The sequence below is a fragment of the Melospiza melodia genome, chromosome 6, assembly GCF_035770615.1.
Source record: "Melospiza melodia melodia isolate bMelMel2 chromosome 6, bMelMel2.pri, whole genome shotgun sequence".
NCBI classification, from domain to species: domain Eukaryota; kingdom Metazoa; phylum Chordata; class Aves; order Passeriformes; family Passerellidae; genus Melospiza; species Melospiza melodia.
This window is the reverse complement of record NC_086199.1, coordinates 71,689,929-71,711,103: the sequence shown is the minus strand read 5'-3', so window position 1 is coordinate 71,711,103 and position 21,175 is coordinate 71,689,929. Positions and strand designations below refer to the sequence as shown.

General features: G+C 40.7%; 1 protein-coding gene across 1 annotated transcript in view; it reads left to right on the top strand.

Annotated features, from left to right (window-relative positions):
* The window catches only part of LTK (leukocyte receptor tyrosine kinase), a 53,662-nt gene that overhangs the window by 4,248 nt on the left and 28,239 nt on the right, over positions 1–21,175 (top strand). The window contains exons 5-10 of the mRNA XM_063159543.1: positions 6,545–6,684; positions 8,430–8,564; positions 9,445–9,597; positions 10,478–10,578; positions 12,152–12,318; positions 17,484–17,578. Coding sequence (XP_063015613.1) covers positions 6,545–6,684; positions 8,430–8,564; positions 9,445–9,597; positions 10,478–10,578; positions 12,152–12,318; positions 17,484–17,578 — 791 coding nt within the window. The remainder of the gene's footprint in view (positions 1–6,544; positions 6,685–8,429; positions 8,565–9,444; positions 9,598–10,477; positions 10,579–12,151; positions 12,319–17,483; positions 17,579–21,175) is intronic.

Here is a 21,175-nt window from a genome sequence, read left to right as displayed (position 1 = left end):
CTGCAGCTGTAAAATGCATTCAGTCCCAAAACTGCCTTGGTAACATGACTGATATCTCTATGGATCCAGTGGGTCCTGCCAATGCTACAAGGGTCCCAATTCTTATTTTGAGGTGGGGTTGATTTTACCTCTTTAATAATTTCCTCCCTTCTAGTAGGTTCTGGAGTATCCACTTCTGCTCCAATTGTAGAGTTCAAGGAGGGCAAAAGCTGAGGTAAGAAGAGGTGAAGGAAAACAAAAGAAAGTGTAACAACCACAGATCTTGTCCTGTATTCCCTTTGATCCTGCCAATGTTTTACTTCTTTATTCCTGTGTGTAGCAGAATGCAGTAAGGAAGAGAAATGGGTAAAGGGAATAAATCACAACAGGAAAAGAAAGAGAAAAGTCCACGTGTCATCTAATTTTTCCATTTTCCATGTGCTTGTTTTTCCTTTGCTGCAGTCCAACTTGTAAGAACCTGGGTCAGACACATAACAGAGTTTTTTATTTCCATCACCTGACTGACTCCCAGGGAGAACTTAAGCAAGAGATCCCAGTTCTTGTTTTCTTTGAATTCTTTGGCACTCCCCAGGCTGCCATAGAGATCTGTAGCAAAGAGTTCCCGTCAGCCAAAGATAGCAGAGTTTGACTAAAAAATCTTTTTTTTTCCAGATCTCTCTCTCCCTCTTTCTCTCTCATTTTCAGCTGTTGCTCGATTCCTTCCTGGCTATTCCTTTCCCATCTTCTTGCCAATTTCACTGGGAATCTGTTGTGTTTTCTGGGATTAATTTCTAATATCCTTTTTTTACCTACTCAAAGCTGCCCTTGCTACTTTTTGAATATTTGACAGGCGTCTGCAGGTGCAGCTCTATTCCACAATGTAAACTCATAAAATACCCTTTTGCTACACCTTACTGGTCAGACCAGGCTTTGCTGGTAATCACTGCAGCATCTCTGGAACAGATCATAGATGTTGTTTAGCAGCTTATTTGAGCACTGCAAAATAATCAAAATAATTGTATGTGAAGTCAAGATTATCATCTCTCTAAAAGTGATGGCATTTAGATTTATTAGAATGAAGTTCCTTCCTTATTGAAAGTTGGCACAGACACTGGTATTACCTTTTCTTACTGAATGAAATGAAGCACTGGTAAGCTCAGAGAATTTACTCTTAAGATTTTAAATAGGGGAGGAGACCAAATCCTGTTTGAAATCAAGATAGAAAGGAGGATAGAAAAGAAATAAAACAAAGTTAGGAACTATCAAACACCCTTCCTTTCCTCCCTCATTACAGGGGAACTTTAAAATCTTGGTACAATTTTAAAAAAAGCTGACCATGCAGGCCAAAGAGAATTTATTTTTAACACAGTGATTGACTTGCTTCTTGCTAGGCAGGTAGCCTGAAAAGAGCATTCTTTCCATGATTAAGATTTTAAGAACATGAGGTGTTAAGGAGAGATTACCCTGAAGGGTTTCCACCTTACAGGGACTTTCCACAGGGAATAGGAGTTCTACAAGCTTTTCTGTCTTAACCAAACCCTGCTGCACAATTTAGAGCAGAACAAGGGGGGACAAGGAGCAGATGACCTTGAGGTAGATGCCTATGTGTAGTGCCTAGTGTAACCAGTGAAAATTACTACCAAGGGTTTGCCTTCAGATCAGAATAGAAACCTGGACATAGAGAAAAGTCTAGGTGGCACTTTTGTCAGATAATCAAGACACACCAGGAAATCCTGCTTCAGTCCCTTTTGTCACCTCTCAATTCCATGACCAAGCTATACTTCATGATAAACTCCAGCTGCACCAGACTACTTCAGTGAATTCTTTTTCTGGACATAGAAATATTCTCCTGATGGTGTTTTCTCCTTCAGGATCCATCAGCTACACAGTTTCTAAAAGCTTAGATATATGTCACATGTAAGAGAAAGTTTCCTGTGCACCTCACCAACTAGTAGGACTTATAATTAGATTGGTAGTATGGAAGCTTTTTCACACATAAGCCCTAATGAAAGAAGAAGAAGCAGATGGACTTCTGGTACTATGTTCTCTGAACAAGTAGGGCAAGGTCACAAAGTCATGTTGTTTATTTTTAAATACCATACCTATAGATCATGGGTGTTCTCAGCTATTACTGTTAGAAGGAGAACTGCTGAGGGAGTGAGGTGTTTAAGATTCTATGCATTTACAAAAAATATATAACATTTAATTTCTCATTATATCAGTAAAGCTCAAACATCAAGACCACGTAGCCTTGCTTGCAAGGCCAAGCCTTCTTTGTCTGGCACCTAACTCAGAAAACTATTTTCACTTCCTCAGGGTTATGGTTATGGTGCTTATTCAGGTCACATCTAATATATGTTTTTTAAATTTTTTTTCAAACTTTATTTTCTTAAATGTTTTTACTATTTTGCTTATCCTACCTTTTCTTCTTTACTACACAGACTCAGAATCAGCCACAGTTGAAAATTCTTGAGTCCTGTGTGGTTTTGAATATTTTCACATGCTTGTGTTTGTTGTGGACCACAATTATTTCAGTGTTCTTAGCCAAAACTGTTTCAGTAAGAAGCTAGCTTCTTTCAACTCTTAGTACTCACACTGCATTTAAAATAAAAAAGCATCATTTGGGGCAGGGATAATATTTTCATTTTCTGTAGCTAATAAGCCTAGCTGATTTTGTTCTGTTTTCATTCTGGAATGACCACGGTAGTCTCAGTAGATCAGAAAACAAAAAGTTCATGGCCATGTGCACACATGGGTTTTCAGTTAGCCAACCTCACAAAACTGTTTATTGCTTATTTTTTTGTGTCTTCCCCCTTTTTCTTGAAGGGATGGTGGATAAAATACTCCACCATCTTCTGAGACACTTGAAAAAATTTGCCATCTTTGACACTTCTACTAATGTGGTTGTTTTTTTCCACAAAAGTTATTTAACTTCTCCTACTGCATGGATGACAAGGGAGTAGCCTGGTAAGTCTTCTCAGATAATGCCTAAATGCATGCTGACAACAATGAGCAGAACCCTTTTGATTAAAAAATGTATCTAAAAAGGGTGAGGCTGTCCAGCTGCTATACATGACTATGAATTTTGAACACCAAGCTGGGAGTATGATTCAATTAGTGCCTCCTGTGCCTCTCTTGAACTTGCACCCAAAAATATACTGTGTCAAAGAATAACCCTCTAAGAGTTTGGTGAAGGCTGGAGTGGTAGGCATGTGTTTTGCACTCTCTATTTCCTTTTAAGTCCAGTGGTTAGCACCAGATGTATGTGAGGACATGCAGAAAACAGCTTCCTGTGTGTATAAAAGTAAAGTACAACTTCTAAACTTTATGTTCACTGATTGAGTCTAGAAGCATCTAGCATACACAGCTTTGTGCAAAAACCCATGCAGTGGGACCCCCTAATTTAGAAAATATTTCAGCTTTCATGTTCTGCTTTGTTGCATTTTTCAGTCCTAATGAAGAAATGGTTATTCTTTACATACAATATTTCCTAAAATTAATCATCAGTTACCTTTGTTGGATATAAAAAAAATCACATCATAGAAAGGATTGGTAGGAAGAGGGTGGAAAACATCTGTTCAGCAGAGAAGATTGAGAGGCTAATGAAATCCCAAAGTAAACCCTACAAAAGAAGATTTGAAGTTAAATTTTTCAGGGTGAATCTTGAATTTTCTTGCATTAATCATTAGATATCTTGCAGCACTAAACTTTCTATCCATGCAAATTTCTCCAAATTATATCAGACCCTAATAGTTCTTCCATGCATACAGATGAATTTTAACATCTCTTTTTAGGAGAAGAGTAATATTGCCTCAATACTTAAGATCTGGTTTGACATAAAATCAATAGTAAAGTTATTGCCAAGTGTGGTTTTTCTGGAAGCCTGCTGCAATGATCCATCTTCTGCTGGATCAACACTGGGCTTTGTTCCTGATTCCATTAAGAAAATTACATTGGCTCTGACGAGCTTCCATTTCAATGGTGAGACCAAGCAAAGAGGTGTAATTATTTACAGCGTTAGAAATCTTGCTGCAGTTGGATCTAGTGGGGGAGGCTTACTTGAGGAATACCTTGATGATGAAGAGACTTTATATACAAAAGCACTCTGTGTAATGCAAAGCCACTTGTCATTTTTGCAGCCTTTGAAGGCTAGACAGCTTCTTTTGGCATGTTATAAATTGAGAAAATTTCAGTAGCAGAGATATTTCAGTTCAGAACTGGGATGTTTCATGGGAACTTAGCAGCTCTTCTGAGCCAGAGCACTAATTCGCAGCAGTAGTGGCTTAAGATGGTGGCCTTGTTCTTCCACCAGATACCACAGCTCTCCCAGCAAAGATGGCAGAACAGGCAATCTGTCTTCCTGAGTCATGGCATTTCAGAGCTTGGCTTATTGACTTAGATGGCTAGTTTTATTTTGATGTACCAGTCTGTAAACAGCAAGTTCCAAAGTGTCTGGCTCATAAAGCATGTAGTATTAAGGTGCAGCAGCTGAAACAGTCATTGTTTTCAGCTGTGGGGCTCTTCAGTTGCTACTGGTAAGTGCACCACTGGCTGTGAATCAGAGGCTGTGTGCCACAGGTTCTGCACTCAGTGTTGTGTCAACACTGGCAATACTGTGGAGTCTCAGCTGGAGTGTGGGTTGTAACTTGGTAGAGGTATTAGAACTGTGCCTAATAGCTAAATTTGAAAGATTGTCCTTACCTTTATAGGCTTATTGCACCAATTTGATTATGACTCGTTCATTCTTGTGGTCAACAGGATGCAAGGGAGTGATGAACAAAGCTGTGTCATGTAGCAGAAGTGACTCAGTTCTGGGTCAGTGCTGGATGGTCTTGGATGTTGTCCCACAATGTGGCAGGGGGGATATTTATAAGAATATTTATGAGATGTATTTATAGGTGCTGGATGTTCCTGAAGCTGCACTGCAATATAGATTGAAAGCAAAGCAGTTGTTCTTCCACGTTGGGAAGTAGATATTGTGCTGTTGCAATTCAGGGCTGTACCTTTCTGAAGATGAATTAAATTATAATGAGCTATTGAATATATTATGATGGGACAGGAAATAGAGGAAATAGGGTCATCCTCATGTAAGAAGAGCTCAGTTTCATTTGAGTTCAGGATATTTGTGGGAATATATGTGTGTGTACAATTGTGAAGTGAGAGGTGGGTGGATGCCATAGAAGGGATAGTAAAAGATTGTCCAGACAAAGTTATATAATTATGAAGGGAAAATGCAAGAGAGGGTGATAAAAAATTAAAGTTGCTCTGGGTTTTTTGCAAGTGGCAAATACGGTTCTGTGATTTTTATACTGAGTCCAGAAGAGATGTGTTTGTAATCTGGTGTTGCCTTCTAAGGTGTTTCTGGTGCAGTGGTACATGACCACTTCAAGGCAGCTGAAGGCATTTCCTACATGAAAAAATAATCCTAGGAGAAGACCTGATCAACATGTCTTAACACTGTGGCCTGGCCTTCTTATTACTCTGTTGGCAACCACTTTGGTCATTTGTCCAGAGTGGACAAGTAACATCAGCAATGTGTAGAATGTGGGTAAAATTATCTCTGTCTGATACTATTTTCAGAAAAAGAGCTTAGAGCAAGGATTCCTTTCTCACCAGCCTTGCTCCAATCTATTTACAAAATCTTAACACATATATTTAACTGTGCTTTACTTTCTTGCTAGCATAAGATATAGGAACAGATTTGGAAACAAAAAAATAAAGTGAAAATATTTTTAAGAATTCTGCTGTAGTTTTAAAATGATACCTAGATACCCTGACTTCCATCAGACTTTGAGTGAAGTACTTCAAAAATCCCCTTTTGGTATCTCTCTCTAGCTTGTGATGTCTTACAACCATCTTTAAAATTAGGGTACAGGGGATCATTTGTTTTTCTCCAAACTGCCACAACTGCTGCACTATTGAGAAACCTTTGCAATCTAGATTTGCAGGTTATGGCATTGGGTCTGTAGTGAAATGTAAATGGCACAAGTAATCTGCATTTCCTGGAACAGCACTTCTCTTCTGTCCCTTGCTTTGTGGGTGCACTGTGGTTTGCTATGGCGGAAAATCAAACAGGCAATACACAGATAAAGGTTTTCATTCTTGACACAACCAAGAAACATTCAGGGTCAGACATCTGCTTCCAGAACACACAATGTCAGTGTTGGCTTGAGGAGATCCAGAGTCTTGTGCAGCTGCTTGGTTGATCTGTACTTTAAAGGGCAAACAGAACACAAACACGTATGTGAAAAGCACATATTGGGGTAGTGTGTCACCAAAATTGGTGAAAATTTAAGATCCATTTAAGAATCATTGGGAATGGTTGGATCTCTTCATCATTAACAATAAGCTCTGCAGCAAAGATAACTTTACATGAGCTTGCTAGGCTGGACATCACTTGTTTTATATTAACACCCATTTCTTATCTTGCTATTTGAATTCATTGATCCATTTCCCACATGGATACTATTACTTCTCTTTGGTACAGTGCAGAATCGTCATGCTGGAGACTCCATGGAATCCGATGTGCTGTGTGTATGTCTGATAACATTCTGTTGTCCTCTAGGATGAAATGGAAACACCTGGTGGCCCAGATTGGACAAATAGAAAGACCTTTCAAAATCACCCTGGTGTATTCAAACTGCGGAGCACAGGAGGTTGGAGTGCTGGCAGTGGGCTCCTTGCAGCTCAGGAACTGCTTTCATGGTATGCTGCAACACAGACAGGTTTGGAATAACCAAACACGTTCTCACCAAAATGGGAGACAGGATAGAATTTAGAAGAAAGATGAGTAACTCAGAGTTATAGAACTAATTCTAGTGATCCTCTCTGCTTTTGAGCTTTGCTTTGTTTGATCTTTATATGGGAAAAAACCAAAAACAACTGGACTTATGCTGAATCCAAAAACAAGGGTGAAAAAAGTCTTTATCTAGATTATTTTAGCATTTAGTATTTTTCTCTCTTAAATAATCAAGAACAATCTACCTTGTGTAACCAAAGCCTTTTCCATACTTGGGCTTTATCTAACAAATCTATGAAGAAAAGAAACAGTTATCTGCTCCTGATGGGATCTGTTTGTTACTGCCAGGCTGAGAATTTGTATCTAAAATGAAAATAATCGGAATGTAATTATTTTCTTTAAGGTCCTTAGTGCTCAGCTAAGACCTCAGTTTTACCTGGAGCTTACAGTTTTGTTCTGAATGTCATGCAAATGATCCTCAGCGGCTGTGCAGAACCCTGCTAATGTCATTTAGGCTTCTTGGAAGTGCAGGAGTCTGTCAGCACAGGCAGTCTCATGTTGGGGACATAATCATCTTCAGTTCCTGAATTTCATGAATTAATATAATGTTATTGTTTCCATTTTGCAGACCCTGTAGAAATAGCCTGGAATGTAATGTAAAAAGAAAACACTATTGTGAGCATGGTTTTGATCATATTAGAAATTTAATTCTAGTCATTATTCTTTTAATTTAACATGCTATATTTTTAATGTAATTTTTTTGACAGTCCTAGAGTTTTGAGGGGATGCATAATGCCCGAAGCAGTGTGCTCTCAGTCTCTAAATAACCTGGTGCATGTATCTGGCACAAAACAGTGTCATGAAAAATTATTTTTTCAGAGTGTGTACCTGGATTGCTGCAGAGGTGTTCTTTTCTCTTTCTCCTGCAATTGGTTCCCTAACTTTTACATTTTTTCCAGAGTGGTAGCGTCCCAATGTAACTTCTGTGCAGAGCTCTGCTAAAGGGCAGCATGTCCATAACAGGCCTGAGCACAGGCCTGCATCCACAGGACAGGCTGGGTGCATTGAGAGTTATGTTTTTGGGAAACATCAGACTTAAAAATCATGTTCAGCCTGGTTGATGGGTACCTGTGAAGTCAGCCAAATGCTCCCAGACTAGAACTGACTAGACTAGTTAGGGTGCATGACTAAAATTTGTGTAGAGCAAACCAGATTGCTGGGGAAGCAGCTTCCTCATGGGCTGGATGCCACAGCTGGAAGCTGGCACAGAAATGAGTCAGCAGCCCAAGAGCTGGTTAAACTTGAGCTTCAACAGGGCATAGCAATGTATCTGGAGATAAGGGGGCGTCCCTGCCTCCAGCAGCAGGGTGCCATGCAGCATGTCACAGCTGCCTGGCAGGTGCACAGTCATGTGTGCAGAACTGAGGAGCACATCACAGTAGGAAACTGCTAGGCCCTTCATTAAAAAAAAAACCCAAAAATTATCTAAAGATAGAACAAACACATCAAAAGCAGTGCATCAGAAAGAGAAGGGCAAAAAATTTTGTCCAGGAATCTCGCGCTGGATAGAAACCTACATGAAAATAGCAGAGATTTATTGTACGAAGGGCAAGGTCCTACAAGGTCCTGTGAAAACTAGTACACACAAAGGGTCATACACACCCTGTCAACTCATCTCTAGATATAGTTCTCTTTTGTTTTTCCCCATTAGATAAAGAAAATCAAGACCTTTTTGTATATGACAAAGGCTCAACCTTCCCCTGCTTTCATGGAGGCTGTGTCAGCCACCTACAGATCTGTGAGTTCATCAGTGATTGCCCTACCAAAGAGGAAGGAGTGAGGTGTGGTGAGTATGTGGCATGACACTTCATGGGAACCTTCATTCCATTAGAAGAAATAATTTAAAATACAAAATAAGTTAAATTGATTCCATCTTTAGATTAATTCAGTATTTCACCTCCCGAATTAATTTGTCCAATTTATGCTAATTGGATACCAACATTCTCTTTGAAAAGTCACCCTATAAAGAACCAAATGGATTTAAAAAAAAAAATGGTTTTGTTTCTTAAGTATTGCAGTAAGGAGCTCAATGACCTTCCCTTTACAGTTACTGCTACTTCAGAGAAAGGGAAAATTTTATTTACATGTCTGCAGGTGGGTGAAAATTTCCTTCTGGACCCAAGATCTCAGCCTTCCCTTCAGGAAAGGGTATTAATCATCTTTCCACTCTTAGTTACCTACAGTGTCATAAATCTGTTCTTCCAAGATCCCCGTTCAGGAATTCTTGCACATCAGGACAGAAAAATCCCCTAACGGTGTATGAGCTGTTAAGAATTAATTTTAGCTTTAGCAAGTACAGTGGTGATTTAAAATAATCTGTTGATTTGCCTTCCTTTAAGTGGACACAAAACTTTGTGATGCCTACAATTTCATATGTAGCAAGACCTTTACCAAATTTGTGGCTGTGATTTGCCATTCCTGAGGTTACAGGGGCTGCAGTTTTGCCCAGAATTTAGAGTAGGACAGCACAAAAAAGACTCAAATGTTTACAGAAGCAAAGTGTTGGCTTTCTAATGGTGACTCTGGAAATAAATGAGACCTATTTTGATAGTGTAGCATATGTTGGATAACTTGGACAACAATGGATTTTCACTTTTGTTTTTGTTTGTGTTCTTCCATAATCAAGTTGCTCCTATTTTCCTACTTTTTCTTGTTCTCAATTGTAGACAGTCTCCCAGAGGGTTCACATTGCTCATTTGAAGAAGGTCTGTGTGGCTGGACACTGAATGAAACTGCAGCATCTCCTTGGTCTATTCGGGGCATTTCCAAAATGATTGAAGAGGACTCATTTATAGGGTCTACTCTGCAAGTCACTGGTGGTAGGTTCTTTATTGTTCTCTCTCCCACTCTGTGCATGCATGTACACACGAGCCTTGAACTTAAGTTTATTTAAATAGGTTGAATAATTTTGGCATCATTGCCAAATGAACTTCAGCATCAGTATTATCTGTAACAACTTCAACTTTTGAACATGACGCAAAACTTTATAATAAACAAGTTCTGCAAAAAAGTTAACTCAAAACTCTCGGAGAAAGGATTCTCCTTCACCTCTAAAAAAATTGTATAAAGCATATTCTTCCATCCTCCTTCCTCTTATGAGCTGCTCGGTTGCAGAGCACCTCAGCAGCAATATGATAAATGCTGCATCACAAGGTAAAAATTGCCCAACAGAACTGCAGAACTGTCAACTTGCTAAATAAGAAGGAGACCCTCACCTGTTCAGGCTGAAAGTCAGAAGTGTTAGTACACATGAGTCTTGCCTCACAGTTCCCTGCCAAAATAAAGGGTTTCCATACAAGTATCCTGTTTGTCTCCTGAGAGCTTATGTAAGCTCTCTCTGGAAACCAAGACTGCAAACAAACTCTTCCAGCCCAGTGTTTTACTCAGCAAGGGTCATTGATGCTAATGGTGTAGGAATTATGAGTGTAGATTGGTGTGCACCTCTCTATGGGAAGACCCTGAGTGGTCTCTGAGGTTTACCCACTCACATTCCAATAAAGGGTTTGGGATGTTGACTTTTGTGCTGCTAAAATCTACCAGAGTGTTTACTACAACCTCACCAACAGACTTGCTTTCAAGCCCTGCTTACACCTACGTATGCTTTCATACCTGCAGCAGCATTAATAATGTTAAATTGTTTCAAGTGATAACACAAAAAAATAAGAGATCATTTTGTCTTTTTCACTTTTGTGTTGACAGGACACTTCCTCTACCTGCGAGCAGACAGCACTCAGACAAGTGGTATGGCTAAAGCTTACAGTACCAGCTTGCCAGCCAGTCTTGCCACTGAAGACTATCAGGTGTGTCACTCTGTCTAAGCACCTTTGTGGAGTAAATCATCAGGCTGTAGGCACCATTTACACAGTTAGCCTGTTCTCCTGTCCCTCTGCACAACACTGGAAAGCAGAAGAGCTGGCTATGCTGCCTAGCTGGCCACTTGTTCAGAACTGGAAAAGGGATGTGAGGTGCATCCCCAGTAAGTGAAAGCAGAAGCCCCAAATCAGTTACTCCTTGTGGAAAACTCCCCAGCCTGGCTGTACCACATAGGAAGAGTTACTGAGAGGTAACTCTGAGAGGTAACAGCTAAGTTGTATGGGGCAGCCAGTGTTTGCAGAAAATGGAGCTGTCTGGCTGGGCCATTCAGTCTTTTAGTATATCTGCTGCTGAGATTTCTCTTCATAAATTCTGCAATACTTGTACAGGAGTTAATAAACTTGATAGTTTCACTGAGAACAGGAGTGCGAAGTTAGAATGCATTGGATTTTCCAGAAATAGATGAATATAATAAACTTCTGATCATATTCTTCAGGAATTTCATAAGGTTAATGCAACCTGGCCTTGATAAAATCACACAACTTGCCTTGCAGCTCTGAGATGCTGGAATTGAAAATATTAAATAATATTATAGTCATAACACTTAGGAAAATTAAGCTGCAAGTTTGAGCTGGAGTCCAGTCTTGCTATGGGAAAAAGAGAAAGCTTTGATATCTCCTAATTAGAGCTGGGAAAATAAATACGGTGCAGGTGCCAGAAATGTAACTTCGGCATTTATATTTATTTATAAATCCAGGTAAAATATGCTGGGTACAACATAAACAACAAAATAAAAGTGATTGGATATAGGTTTACAAAACCAGGAGAGGAGAAGCAGTAGCTGTTGGTTATTGTGCAGAAGCCACAGGAGATTCTTTCCTCCACTGGCAAGGATTTGAGGCCAGATCAAGGAACTTCTGTGGTTGTTCTTTGCAGAACATGTGTGTGCTCCCTTTCCTGCCAGTACTGGAGCTCTCTGTAACATTAAGAACAGCTGAATATTCACAGCAGTGGTAGAAATGGCAACTTTCTCTTGCTCTGTGGCAAACTGGAAGTGGTTGTTTCAAAGAAAGAGGACAAGTCCTGCTTCAAAACATTCTTTGGCCTGCTGATTTTGTTGCTCGCTTGTCTTAGGGGTGCTACAATTCAGGTGGTGCCTATGAATTGGAGCCGGTAGATGGACTGAGGTTTCCTGCCTCTAGAGACCGTTCTTGTTTTAAAGGTATCTGGGCAGGACAGCTCTCTCCTCAGAGAAGACAATAACAAGGAAATCAGTCCTCTCACCCAGATGGTGTCAGAGGCTGTGGATATTGTCATCAGTGGTTGAGGAACAGCTGCCCAACAGGAGTGTCAGTTCGGGTCTTTGCTGAGAGAATTCTGTGCTAGTGACGGTGCTGAGTCAAATACAGTCAATGGCTGGAAGCTTAGTGATGTCTGTCATTAAAGAATTTGACCCAGATTCAGTGGTTTGGTGTCTCAAATTCCTAGGGACGGGAGAAATGACTACTTTTCCCTTTTGTCACAGATTACCATTCTTTTCCTCTTCTTCCTCTGTTACAGATTCAATTTTCAGTGCATGTTTTTGGAAGCTACAATGGTACAGTCTCCTTCTCTCTCAGGGAAGAGATAAAGGGAGCTCCAATCACCTTGCCAATGTGGGAAAGGGCAGGGAGCTGGAGCGACCACTGGTTTCTCATCACCTTACCCATGCCAGTGCTTCAGAACCGGTAAGAGCTCCACTGTCGGCAGCCAGAGTTACCCCTATAGATTTAGTAAATTGTTCCTGTCTTTGTTGTGAAGTGTCACTTTCATTCCTGCCTTCTTTCAGAGCTGTTTTTAAGTGACTCTGCTTGCTCAGGAAGTATTCTGCCATAAGTGCATATCTTTGTGCACACGCATGGCTTAGCTCAACACAACCCCATGCCATGTGACAGCACTTCTATGCAGCCTCAAACAGTACTTAGGTTTTGGGAACAGCAAGCATCTGTACTAAAAACCTTTTAGCAATCTGAGCAAGCCAGTGTACTTACAGGGGCAAAGTGCTCCCAGCAGGGAAACAGCTGCATTAGAATAGCTGCACTCCATACTCCCATAGTAGAAAACACTCACATGAGTCAAAGGCATGGTAATCCCACAGTTCAGCCAATAGAGCTGTCCAGTCTAGGATCAATGTCACTGTGGCCTGGGCAGCTAGAAATCCTTCATTGCCACATTACTGATGCAATGATTTCAGAAAAAGACTGTTGCCCAAATTAGCTTTACACTAAAGTTTTCATGGGTTTAAATGTAGAAATGCAGTGCAACACTGGTTTTCAGATGAAGTGAAATGTTGAAGATTTAAAGAATTTCAATGAAATCAAATTTAATTCAGGCATTTCTTCTCCCTCACCTGGCGAAACTCAATCTCAAGCCACGTAGCTGGTGTTGGTAGTTGGTTATTTTGCACAACATAAGCTTTTATTTTTTTCAATTTCTCCAATCTGGTTTTTTTTTTTGGTGATGGGGGGAGGAGGGACGTTTGTTTTTGGGTTTTTTTGGCGTATTCCTGAGGAAGGCCTGTTTCACATGAAACTTAAGGAAAAAAAAACCCTCCAAAGTTGTACAGTGAATATTATAAATGTTGCTCTACCTTCTTTCTGGTTTAATTTCCTGATTATCTTTCAGTATTATCAGTATTATTTTTGCCTCCTGATTACCTGTCAGTATTATCACATGTTCACCATGCACACATTTGCCATGAATGATTCCTTTAGGGTAGGATTGGTCTGCCTGCTAGCACCGTATTTAAAACTCTTGTCTGACACAATCTGAAGCCCTGTGGATTAGTATCTGTTAGTTGTGAATATGTAGACTGTGGCCAATATGTAAAGAATTAGTGCAGAATAACTCATTTCTCTGAGCACTCCACTGTGGACCTGTCTGCAGCAGAGACCAAGGGGCTCTTCAGAGCTATTTAAGAACTTCTGCCTCCTCTGATTACAGTCCCTTATGCTTGTTCCCTGAAGCCTCCAATTTCGGTATTGGCCCTTAATTCCAAAGCAAAATTAATCTTATGTGGCAGAAGGGAACGGACAGCAAGACACTTTTTTTGAGCACTAGCCAGAATGGCATGAAAAACAAATTGATATTCAAATGTTCAAATACCGTAATGTTTGAAAAAGTTGAGCACTTAGGCAAAATGAAAGCTGTAGTTAGGTTATGCATGTATTAATTATTGCAGTCTATTTCAAGCAGTTCTGTCTTGTTTTACTTCATGTAATCTTTCTGTATGACATTTTCAAATTTAAAACTGAGTGGCATAACAGCGATGATCATAATGAGTAAGGATGGAACTGTTCAGTCCAGAAGGCAAATCTGTACCAGCTGTGATAGCCAGGTGACTGCCAGAAGTAATAAGTTGCCATTTGCTACATTGATCTGTAACAGACACAGAACAAGCACCCATTGAGTTGAAGGTGCTGAAGCCATTTCCCCAAGGGAGGAAAACCTGGTCTTTGTGCTCCTAGGACATGGGCTCTGTCCCAGTCCTCTTGTCTTGCTGTTTCCATGCTCTATTCCTTCTGTCCTATCTGCTACTGTGTGCACTTGTTGCCTTTCTTCCTTGTTTTCATATACTTGGCCTCTCTTTTGCTTCAGCCTCCCATTTGGGAAACCGTTTTATCTATCTCATGCCTCTGGTTGTTATTTCCTTTCTGAAATTCTCCCTGCTTCTTGTTTATATCTCTCTTCTAGCAGCTGCTATCTTTGTGTGTTGTTTAGTTTTGGATTTTTTTAATTAAGAAGTCTGAATCCCTTCCCTGCACTTCCTTTCTCCTCCTAGCTATCTCTAGTGTGCTTTCATTTCAATGCTCCCAGACCTACAGTAAAGGTTTATTCCCAGTACTCCTGTTTGATTGGCTATTTAATTCTCTCTGTAGATCTTGGGCCCAAATCCCCTGCACACCAAGTCTAAGCTCCTCTGCTGTAAAATTCCCAGTGAGCTCTCAGTCTCTCTCCAGGATAACACCTTGTTAACTCTGGATTCAGTTTAGGCAGCTTTTTCTTTTTCTTCTGTTTGGCCCCAGAATCAGCAACAGAAAGGAAAGTTGGGGAAAAAAAAATGTTTATCTTTTTATTTGGAAGGGTAGTTCTCACCTCATGTAGCTGAAGCAGGACTGACATGGATGATAATAGCACTGCGTGGAAAGTACTATTTGCCTGAGACTTTCAGATATCCAGGGAAGAGGAAACTGCAGGATTAAAAAAAAAATACAAGGCATAGAAATGTCAGGGATTTAAAAATTTCAAAGCTGTTTTCTTAAAATTTTAATTGATTCTCATTCATGTGAAAAAAAAACACCCTCATGCCTGATATGTGGCTCTCTTCCTCCCAAATTTCAGATCCCTCTTCCAATACCTAGTAGCACAGAGCACTTAAAAAGTTACCAGCATTTTGAGCATGGTCAGAATCATGAATCCCTGCATTGCCTCATCCTCAGCACTCACAAAATGTTTTGACTGCTAGAAAAGCCATACCAAGTCACCCAAAATAGAAAAGTTCAGCCTAAGTGACTTTAATGTTAGTGAAGTTGAAAACAATTGTAAACAGAGGTGTGTGATAAACATTGCTGGACAATTTTACTACAGTTTGGTATATAACTTCCTGAATGACTATTCTGTGTATTTATGGATGTTGTCAGCTTTCCTTGGTAATGCAAGCTCTAGCAATGCTGCACTTGGGTTCATTTTTAGTGCACATTTTGAGCTGGCATGCTGTTTTTCTGTATCCCAAGTATTTGGGAAACTCCTGTTCTTCTCTAGCTATAGGAAAGTGCTGTACTTTTCCCTGGTTCCTCAAGGGGATGGTAGGCAGCAGTAAAGTGGGCAGGAAGGGGACAGACCACACAGGGGGAAGAGTAGGCATGAATTGAGATATAACAAGTTGCAGGCCATGAGCTGCTTCATGGGGCCAGAAGTTGAGAAACCTTAGCAAAAAGAACACAAGAAGGACACAAAGGCTCTGTTTAGGTAGTTTTTAGCAACACCTTCATCCAATGAATTTATTTCTTAGGAGAAAAGGAAGACAGTTTGCTGATCAGCCTCCCAGCTGGGCATCTAGCTACTTTGAAAAAATGCTTTTGGTGATTGGCTGGCAAATTCACTTACTTGGTTCACATACACAAGGAGAAATAATGCTACCAGAAGAAAACCAAACAGACAGATGACCAGACAACAGAGAGCTGGAGAACATAATTTGCTGGGGTCAGCAAAAAGAGATTAATGAACAGGAACTCTGGAAACCCCTCAGGCAAAGACAGCACTGAGTTCAAAAGACAAATTCCTTCCCTTTTTCTGAAATTAAGGGGAAGGGGAGGCATACAGAGCCTAGAGGTTATGAAATGTCAATTCTCATGCACTGGAGGTGGGGAGGGGCTGTCATTTCTCAAGGTCCCCCTTGTACTGATCTGCTCCTGCTTGTGGAGCAGAAGCCTCCCTTGCAGTGCAGTGCCAGGGACCCTTGTCTGCTCTGTCTCCATGGACCAGACACAGCAGATTGACCTGACCAAGGGTATAATGCCATATGAGTGCTGTAAGTAAGGGGTAGGATGGGCTGCTTTGCCCATGCCTGTGGGTCCTGCAAGTGCCCTGGTTCTGGGCTCAGGGTGCTCTGACTCCCTTCCATCAGACAAATGGGGGAATTATTGTCATTTGTCAGTGGACTTACACACGAGGTTTGAAAACACTCTTGCTAAGCCTGGTATTGAAGAGGAGGGTTTCTGTAAGAAGGGGATCTAATGAAAAATTCTTCTAACACCGCAGCTAAGAGGTCATTCAAGAGACCCTTGATTTGCATTTGCTGCTCTTAGTCTTAGAGTGCTCAGATCCTGAAGTTGTGGATGCCTTCATTTAAGCACAAGGGGTCATTCTTGAGTTGGGGTAAAAGCAGTTTATCCCTAAAGATTTTTATGCAGCAGTGCAACTAACTGTGGATATCAACCAACATTTGGTTGGTGGGTGGAATGCACACACATATTTTACTGCCACTAATTTGGGACAAGTGTGTTCCTAGGCTGAATGATTAATGTGTTAGGCAGGTCAGTGCTTGATCTCTCATAAATCATCATTGAGCTTTACCAGAGACAGCAACAGAGGTCCTGCCCATATGCTTTTAATAAGCTCTAAATGGACTGGACATCAGACATCTGTTTATTTCTGAAATGTAATGAAAAACAATTCAGTTCTATCCATTAGAAGGAGATACTTCAGCTCATTTTCTTTCTTCCTTGTGAATTCAGCAGGTAGCAATACACATGGACATGACTGAGCTCCTAGATAAGGAGCACCTGGTCATAGCAGAAAAAGATGAGACAGCCCAGGGAGCTAAATCTTCAAGGAATTATGGCTGAAATTTATAAAGTCCTACCCTTCTGAAATAAACTCATATCACCTTCTGAGTTACACTGGTTGAGGATCAGGCCCAAGACATTTGGATATTCTGCTCAGTGTTTATCTTTTTGGGGGTGGAAAGAAGAAGAAATTTTTTACCCCAGTCCAACTCTCTGACTGTTTATGGTAATGAATATGGATGGTTGTTTGTGTATAACAATTAGTGGGGGCCAGTTGCTTGTATGTATGTGCAGATAGCAGGGGAAGTAAGACTCTCGTTCTTGTTCCCCATGAAATGTGAAATTGTGTGAATGTTGTGGCACTTACAAAGGGTTTATATGTGTCTAAGACTTAGAGCAAGCCCTTGGCTGGACTTGCCTGGAGGAAAAATTCTAAATAGCCATGATGTTTTTTCCATCAAAAGGGAACATTGTATTTTTAGGGAGGTTGTTTGTTTGTTTGTTTTGTTTTCCCCTCTCCTTAGTCCTTTGTTAGTCTTCTCTAAAATATCTGTCTTATTGCAAAGGTTTCAACTGGAACTCCTGGCAACCTGGGGCTGGAATTCCCAAGCTGACATTGCTATCGACAACATTACATTTGGCCTGGACTGCTTCACTGACGGTGAGCCACAAATGTCACAGAATCCCCCAGAAATGTAGGAAGTGTAATCAGCATCCCACAGGTCCAAGACACATGTTCTGTTCTCCCCACTGAGTGTGTATGGATCATTTGTGTCACCTTTGTCAGCACAATACCATTTTATCTCAGACCTTCTGAAGATTGCAAGTAGAGGCAATTTTACTCCGTGTCAATCTCCCAGTGCTCTTTCTTTTTTCTCTAAACTGGGATATTCTGTATCACATAGTTGAGACCTGTCTGTGTGTCTTGGCAAGAAACACTAAACTTACTCCTTAGCCCTAAATGGAGGGATTACATCACACTCTTTTTCCACAGTCCCTGCTGATCTATGCACCCTGGTAATTGATACCTGAAACAAATTTGTTAAAGTCGAAGGCAAAAGTCACCATATTTTTTGCAGAAAAGAAAGACAATAACGGAGTAAATTGACCTTCTGACAATAAAATTTAGATTACTCCAACACGTTTGTTTTAGTCTGTAAGGAGGTGTGTTAGCTATCACTGCCAGATATATAACAGCTTTCCTTTATATAACGTGTCTGACAACAGTTCCAGAGAAAAATGGAGCCAGTGCTACCCTTTGAAACATGTTAGCAGGAGTTGTAGTGGATTTTCTTAGCAGACAAGGGAAAGAATTTAGGTGCCTGTACTACTTGCAAATATTAGAAACTGCCTTCTTTTGTCCCTGGGGAAAAATATGCTTGGTTGCAAAGGAACTGGAAGATATGCAACACTTGAATGGTGAATTCTGTTGCAGATAAAATGTGGATTGGTGATACGGTGCCACTCTACATGTCACTACACTCAATATGTCAGCATTTAGGGTCATAGCATGTCCCTGCAGTGGCTACCTGTAGCCTAACATAACATGTGGGAAGGCTTATGTCAAAACAGATGTGGTAAAAGCTCATCAACAGAAGCCACTATTCCTTCCTATCTTTTTCTGGTTCAGTGTCCTGTTCTCTGTCCCTTTGTTCTGCAGGCACTGAAACCACTCTTCTATAAAATGCTGAGTATGCACAGTTTCACTTGAAATTAAGACGAAAAGCTGGTCCTTTATGGTAATTTCATTTTTTCACTCCAGCTCTTTACAGTCCTCTCTCCCGACCTCCATGCTAACAGCTAGTTTTGGAATCTTGAGAAAGCTGAAGGGAGCTGAAGGGACTCCAGATGCACTTGGGCCAGCTGATGTGCACCCAGCTGCTAGAGTTTACTGCTCTCAGATAGACCCTCCAGTTTACCCACAGACATTTTGCTGGGAGTGGTCTAGGTATGCATCCTTAGGCAAACAGGTGGGGTGTAAATGCCCCTGCAGCAATGTTATCAGAGCTTGTCCATCAGACCACCCAGGCTACTCCTGATTTTCAATTGGGATGAATTGCACTGATGTCCAGGAGCAACCGGACTTACCCCATCTGAAGGCACGACCCAGGGATGTGTGAGTCATGCAGATGAAACATAGCACAAAGGAAACATTTCTCAGAAGCCTTGCACTTGCCCCTGTTCCTTGAATCCTCTTTGCAAATTGACATTTTCTCACCTCTGAGAGCAGCCCCCTTGTATTTTTCCTCTCCTGACTTTAATTCAGTTAGGTTACAGACAAGCCCAGCAGCTCTGCTGTGTTTCCAGTAATGAAATTACTTCTCTCTGGCAAGGACAGGTTTCAGATGTCAGAGACAGAGCCAATTAAAATCCAAGTAGTGAGGTCTTTTCATGAGGGCAGCAGGAAGGATGTATGGCAGGAAGGAAGGATTTGCTGCTTGCTCAGATGTAAATATTATTTTCTTCATCTATTTCAGTTTTGTAGTTCAACTCTCTACAAAACCCAGTGCTGAATGAAAGCACTGTTTCTGTATGCAAGATAGGAAAGAAGGTGAGGTTTTCCACAGACCTTAAAATTGAGAGGAAAGGTTCAGGAAGATTTAAGTGAACAACTGGGTAGTGAGGGCAGCTGAAGACACATCAATAAGGACAAAACCCAAACAGACCATTCTTTAGATGGCAGCTCCTGGGCATTGACAGATGTTTTTCCCTGTGGAAAGGGTGAGGTGAAACCACATTTTGGCTTATACCATCACCTTGTGTAAGACAGTGTCACAGGCTGGATGGCATGTCTGGTTCATTGTGAGAACTTCAGGCAGACAGGCATAAAGATATTCATAGTTTCAGTGAAATAGTGCTTATATAGGAAGAGGTCTGAATTTTGAGTGTTTTAACATGAAAATGTGGACTAGCACAGGAAATAAAATGCTGATAGCTGAGTTGCCCTTCTCACTGCCTTTACTATTATGTTTTGGTGCTCTAAGCATTGTATTGTTCCAATTAAGATCACAGGTCTGCGGTCTGTCAAACTCTACTGCCCTGGCCTAGAAATTTCAGTCTGTACATAATTTTTGATTTCCCAGAACATTGCTTTATAAATGGCAAGACTGTCCAAAGAGAGCTTTTGTACAGATTACCTCTACTTCTTGATTTTAGAGTCCCTGATCCATCAAAGTCTGATTTTCAGAAGTATTGCAATCATCATTAGTGAGGTGGGATCTCTGAGGAGACCATTCACACTTTGAGGATCCTGTGAGGTATCTTACTCTGATTAGTCTCAGCCACCAGATCTCTATCTCCCTTTTCACTACAGTCACAGAGATATTGAAGCAGTGAATGAGTGAATTACTTTAGCTCTCTGCTTGCAGAAGATTTCTCTTTCTCCTTTACACTTCCCTCTGTCTCATTTCAGTGGAGAAATCAGTGTTAGCTAAAACCCAGAAAGAGGAAGTCTGTGCTTTTTGCATTTTTTTTATATAGATACACCTTAATATGGATTAATTCTTGTTCCCTTCCATTCACTCTACTGTCAACATGTTGGCTGTTAGAAGAGGAAGTGGAAACTAAAATAGACTGAAGCACCAGCCCCTGTGTCCCAGGCTAGACTAGGTCTATAGAAAATGCCACCTTACAGGTTTGTGTCTGACAGTGCATAAATCAGCCTTTAAAGCGTTTAGCAGCTGGTGTGGACAGGGCCACGCTCGGCCCGTGGCGCAGCTGATCTGCTGCTTAGCACGGAGGAGACAAAGTTTCTTCTGGAGAGCAAAGGTTTGAGACTGTTTGGAAAAGGAGGAAAGACTGTTTGGAAATGAGGCATTGCCTTAAGATACTCATTGGGATGGGATGCCACAAAAAAAAAAATCCATGCAGACACAAAGATCAACTCTGTTTCAGAGAGTGATTTACATTCCTTTGCTCTGGCAAACATAACCAGGCTTCTGGTACATCGCTAAGTGTCTGAAAATGTTGTGACCTTTGGAATTTGTAATTCAGTGCAGGCCTTGGGGAACATCTTTTCTGGCCATTGTATTTTTCATTCTGTTTGCTTCCTTGCATTTGATTAATTTCATTTGTTTTGGGTTAATTTCATTTTTCACTGGCTTGACAATTTCACCCATTGAAGTTCTCCATCTCAGTATGAGCAGAGTGTGTCAGGACAAAGCTTTCCTTTGTTTGCATGCATCAATGTGCTTTCAGTCAGACCTGGGGGGAATATTCTCAGGAGTAAAAGCTCAGCAAGGTCTCCATGCTTCAATTA